The 5666-nt window shown below is 58.0% G+C and overlaps 1 protein-coding gene across 1 annotated transcript in view; it reads left to right on the top strand.

Moving 5' to 3' along the window:
* The window catches only part of SEMA7A (semaphorin 7A, GPI membrane anchor (John Milton Hagen blood group)), a 36262-nt gene that overhangs the window by 19501 nt on the left and 11095 nt on the right, over positions 1 to 5666 (top strand). Inside the window, exons 5-7 of the mRNA XM_010001349.1 lie at positions 1295 to 1379; positions 2401 to 2511; positions 4635 to 4774. Of these exons, the coding sequence (XP_009999651.1) occupies positions 1295 to 1379; positions 2401 to 2511; positions 4635 to 4774 (336 nt within the window). The remainder of the gene's footprint in view (positions 1 to 1294; positions 1380 to 2400; positions 2512 to 4634; positions 4775 to 5666) is intronic.

A 5666-nucleotide genomic window follows, 5' to 3' on the forward strand; every position in this document is an offset into this window, starting at 1 on the left:
CCCCCCCCCAGTCTGGTTTTCTCACGACCCCTTCTTGTCCTTCTCAAGTCCTGTTGCTGAAACTTAGGGGCAGATACTTCCCTTCTTCCTGGGAACAGTGGGCTTCACATGTCCCAGCTCTCAGACTCCACCACCCGCTCTGGAACAGCCCATTCCCCACAACAACAGATCCTCACCCCAAATCCTCTGGAGAGCAGCCCAGCCCTCTTAGTCCTGCCTGCAGCTTTGGCCCCACATCCCCACTCCTCCCCATCACCCCAAGATCCAGCCTGAGAGATCCAGCCCTGCCTGCCCAAGGGTCTCCAAGTGCCCTGGTGGGAAAAAGGGGGCTGGGCTGCAGTGTTTAGTGGCCATCTCACCCACGTGCTGGCCTCATTTCTTGCTGAGAGCCTGTGTGGAGTGTGGGGCTGAGCCCATCTTAGGTGACTTTTAGAGGGGAAGGAACTAAAGCCTCTTTCTCTTTTATTCCAGGAAGATTTCCCAGTGAGAAATGAAGGGCAGTGCACGATGTCTGGGAGTCTGGTAGGTGCTGCCTGTGGTGGGAAAAGCACCTGAGGAGCAGCTGGATGGGAGAGGGTTGGAGGGCTTGGGTTGAAGGGCCAGTAGGGAAGGAACTGTGTGTGCCCCTCACCTGGGCGAAACCCTCCAGGGCCTGTGGAGCAGGAGGGTGATGATTCCAGCTTCCTGGAAGAGGCAGGACAGAGCTGAAGCAGCAGTGCTGTGGGGCTGCTGATGTTCCTCTGCTTTTCCCTTGCAGGAGGACAACAAGAACTACCTGACCCTGGTGGAGCAGTACGGGGCTGGGCTGCTGGTGTGCGGGACGGGCGCCTGCGCTCCCACCTGCTGGAACCTGGTGAGCTGTGCCCACCTGTGCTGGCACCAGGGCAGAGCTGGTTCTGTCTGGGGCTGGCTGCAGCTGCACGGTGCTGTCCTGATCCTCCTCCTCCTCAGAGTGCCCCAAAGTGCCCCCAGTGCCAGCTCCCTGGGGCTGCTGGAGGTGCCGGGGTGGGACAGGCTCTGTCAGCAGAGCTCCCTACGTGTCACCTTCTGGGCTGGCTTCCCCCTCTCCTCACCTCCTGCCTGCAGCAGGGGCCCACTTGAAGATGGGTTGTGCCCATCACTCATTTGAGCTGTGCCACCCAAGGAGGGTTGGATCCTGATGATCTTGAAGGGTCCATTCCAACCTGAACCCTCCGATGAGAGCTGCTTTCCTCCTGCCCCAGGGGTGGAACTGGGCACCTGGCTCCCCTGCAGCTCCCAGGCTCCTAAGGGGGCTGTTTCTGTCCTTCCCCAGACCCAGAGAAGGGAGAGCACTCCGTGGGATGGCAGAGGGATTGCTCCCTTCACCCCTGACTCCAATACCCTCGTTGTCATTGATGGTAAGTCTGAGTGCTCAGGTGCCTTCAGCCGTGGGGCAGGCTGGGCTCTCCGTGGGGAAAGGGGCTCCTGAGCACCTCCAGCTGCTGGGGATTTGCCTTCGTGCTTCTTCCTGCTCTGCAGCTCCTGGAGAGAGTCCAGAGGAGGCCACAGAGATGATCCTTGGGCTGGAGCAGCTCTGCTCTGGAGCCAGGCTGGGAGAGTTGGGGGGTTCAGCCTGGAGAAGAGAAGGCTCCAGGGAGACCTTAGAGCACCTTCCAGGGCCTGAAGGGGCTCCAGGAAAGCTGGGGAGGGACTTGGGACAAGGGCAGGGAGGGAGAGGACAAGGGGGATGGATGAAAACTGGAAGAGGGAGATTGAGGTGAGACATGAGGAGGGAATTGTGGAGTGTGAGGGTGGTGAGAGCCTGGCCCAGGTTGCCCAGGGAAGCTGTGGCTGCCCCATCCCTGGCAGTGTTGAAGGGCAGGTTGGATGGGGCTTGGAGCAGCCTGGGCTGGTGGGAGGTGTCCCTGCCCATGCAGGGGGGTTGGGACTGGGTGGTCTTTAAGGTCCCTTCCAACCCAAACCAGTCTGGGATCCTATGATCCCTTTTGCCCCCTGGGAATGCAGATCCCTGTAGGGCAGAGCACAGCACAGGTGGTTCATTCCTGTCCAGGGTGTGGGGGCTGAGTCTGGGTGGGAGGGCAGAGCAGAGTGGGAATGGCAGGGAAGGAGGGTCCTGTGGTAACTCTGCTGCTTTGGACCTGTCAGGAGGGATGGGGCTTCCTAGAGAGGACAAGAAAGAAGAAGTCCCTGCTGCTTTGTAAGGAACAGGATGGGAGAGGGTCCCTGGGGGAGTTCTGCCAGCTCTGCTCAGTCCTAGGCAGTGGGGTCAGGGTTTCATCACCTCTATCCACCAGTTCTCTTGAGTTTTCCTGGCCTGCCTTTCAGCCCAGATAGTTCTTGGTGCTTTTGCTTTCTTCTCACAAATCCTCCTGCCTCTTGTGGAGACAGCCTGCTCCAATGAGCCTTCCTACCCCACAGGTCATGACATCTACTCCACCATCAAGAAGAGCCAGCAGAATGGCAAGATACCCCGTTTCCGACGAGTCAGAGGGGGTGGGGAGCTCTACACAAGTGACACGGTGATGCAGAGTGAGTGTGGGGAGATGCTGAACCTGGGGGACCTGCTGCTTTGCCCCACCAGCCAGACAAACTGGCCTCTGACTCAGTCCACACCTGTGGGCCCATAAGTGCTTTTTATACCTCTTTCCTTGGCTCTCATGAGCTCCCACCTGCAGGGCTGGGGCCAGTTCTGGAGCCCCCAAACCAGGAAGGACATGGAGCTCCTGGAGAGAGTCCAGAGGAGGCCACAGAGATGATCCTTGGGCTGGAGCAGCTCTGCTCTGGAGCCAGGCTGGGAGAGTTGGGGTGTTCAGCCTGGAGAAGAGAAGGCTCCAGGGAGACCTTAGAGCACCTTCCAGTGCCTGAAGGGGCTCCAGGAAAGCTGGGGAGGGGCTTGGGACAAGGGCAGGGAGGGAGAGGACAAGGGGGAAGGGATGAAAACTGGAAGAGGGAGATTGAGGTGAGACATGAGGAGGGAATTGTGGAGTGTGAGGGTGGTGAGAGCCTGGCCCAGGTTGCCCAGGGAAGCTGTGGCTGCCCCATCCCTGGCAGTGTTAAAGGGCAGGTTGGATGGGGCTTGGAGCAGCCTGGGCTGGTGGGAGGTGTCCCTGCCCATGCAGGGGGATGGATCTGGATGATCTTCATGGTCCCTTCCAACCCAAACCAGTCTATGAAGCACAGAGCACATCTTGGAGGGATACATCCTCTCTGCCTTCCTGGTCTGCAGCTCCAGGGCTTTTTGTTTGGGTTTGGTCACCTCTAGAGCTGTGGAGGGGACCAGCAAATGTGGTGTCCACCTGCAGTGCTGGGGAGGAGGGACCCAGTGGCTCAGTCCTTGCTGCCAGCTGGGGGATTTTCACCTCTTTGCTTCTGAGCCAAAGCAGCTGACTAGTGAGTTCCTCTTGCTCAGGCTGGGGTGGGGATGGGGAAATGGAGAGAAATGGGTGGCAAGTCCCCTGTCAGATGCTGGAAGGAAATAGGGTTGTGTAAAGGTGTCATCAGCTGCTGGGTGGTGGTGGAAACAGGAAGAACCACGTCCACCCTGGGCAGGGATTCTTTCCAAAAGCCGTGTTGAGCTGCATGGGGGATAGAAAGGACCCTCCTCCATTTCCATGAGCTTCTTACCCTGCCTCCCCAGTGACCCTGGGGAATGGGAGCTCCTTGAACTCCAGGGAGAGAATCAAATCAAGATCCCTCTAAGGCAGCAGGCAACCAAGGCACTGGTAAACAAACCTGCTAGACCCAGAGCTGCCAGGCTGCTCCCACACTTCCACAGGACTCCCTGCTCTGGGGACATCAACTAAGGGTGCCCAGAGGGACCTTGTCAGTGCTGGGGATGCCCTTTGTAGCCATGGGGTTTGAGTAGGAAGAGCATCACTGGGTTTTCCACAACAAACACAACCAACAGTGCAGATTGTTCCACCAAGAGAGCCTTCCTGTGGGGTTGTAGCTCCCCTGTGCATGGAGGGAGAAGGGGTTTCCCTTGCTGCCCAGCCCCTGAGGTTTTGTTGGGCTCTGGGGACTTGAACTTCAAGAGGAATTGACCTTGAAGGCTGAGAGAGTTGGGGTGTTCAGCCTGGAGAAGAGAAGGCTCCAGGGAGACCTTAGAGCACCTTCCAGTGCCTGAAGGGGCTCCAGGAAAGCTGGGGAGGGGCTTGGGACAAGGGAGAAGGGATGAAAACTGGAAGAGGGAGATTGAGGTGACACCTGAGGAGGGAATTGTGGAGTGTGAGGGTGGTGAGAGCCTGGCCCAGGTTGCCCAGGGAAGCTGTGGCTGCCCCATCCCTGGCAGTGTTGAAGGGCAGGTTGGATGGGGCTTGGAGCAACCTGGGCTGGTGGGAGGTGTCCCTGCCCATGCAGGGGGGTTAGAACTGGATGATCTTGAAGGTCCCTTCCAACCCAAACCAGTCAATGATTCTATGTATGGGTGCAAAGAGTTGGGGGGCAGAGAGAGGACAGGGAACCCCAGGGAGGGTGAGGAGCAGCTGTTAGTGCCATGCAGAGGTCAAGGTGAGCTCAGACCTGCCCTTTGCCTGGAGCACAGAGGGTGTTTGTTTCCCCACTGCTGGAGGGTGAGCAGAGCACTCTGGTTTGGGCTCCACCAGTGGTTTTTCAGCTGAAAGGTTTTTCTGACCACTCACTTCCCTTTCCAGACCCTCAGTTTGTCAAAGCCACCACGTTAAGGCATGAAGAGCCTCACCAGGACAAGATTTACTACTTCTTCCGTGAAGACAACCCAGACAAGAGTCCTGAGGCCCCCAGGAACATCTCCCGTGTGGCCCAGCTGTGTAAGGTACCAGGGGAACAGTGTGTGGTGGGGAAGGAAGAGGGGTCTGGGGGTGGCAGATGGACAGGCCAGCTCCTTGGTGTTACTGACTCATGGTTTGGCCCCTCTGGCTCCATGAGTTCCTGGGCCACAAGGTTTGTCATCTCCCAGTTGTCCATGCAGGATGCTGGGCAGGGGGTGCAGAGGGGCAGGAGGGATGCTCTGGCCATCTCCCAGCCCAAGCACGTGGCTGGTGCTGTTATCAGAAGGTTCCCAGGCCCAGCAGAGTCAGATGATAAGCAGGGCAGGGAGCAGGGAGAGCACAAAGCAGCCACTAACAAGCACCAGACTCAGATCCTGGAAGGCAAACAAGCCCCAGGGCAGGCACAGCAGCCTGCTGACCAGGAGCTAAACAGCAGTGACAGCTGGAAATTCCATCTAGCACGTTCCTGTCAACCCTGTTGTTATCCTGAACCTTTTGAACCCCCAACCCCATTGGATGGTAAAAAAAAATTGTAGTTGAACCCCAGCTGGTTGCCCATTGCCCCCAGGTTGGGGTAGGGGAGAGAACTGGGAGGGTAAGAGTGAGGAAACCCTGTGGGCTGAGATAAAGGCAGTTTGACAGGGAAAGCCAAAGCCACACAAGCAAAGGGAAAAGAAGGAGTTCATTCCCTGCTTCCCATGGGCAGCAGGTGCTCAGCCAGCTCCATCACACCTAATGGTGACGTGGGAAGACAAATGGCACCACTCAGAATGTCCCCCCTCCTTCCTTCTCCTCCTCCCCACCCCCAGTTTTATTGCTGAGCACAATGTGATAGGGTCAGTTGTCCCACCTGGGTCCCCTCCCAACTCCCTGTGCCCCCCCAGGCTGCTCCCTGGTGGGGTGAGGAGCAGGACAGGCCTGTGTAGATCCTGCTCA

This window comes from Chaetura pelagica, unplaced genomic scaffold (genome assembly GCF_000747805.2).
Source record: "Chaetura pelagica isolate M959 unplaced genomic scaffold, ChaPel_1.0 scaffold397, whole genome shotgun sequence".
Taxonomy (NCBI): Eukaryota; Metazoa; Chordata; class Aves; order Apodiformes; family Apodidae; genus Chaetura; species Chaetura pelagica.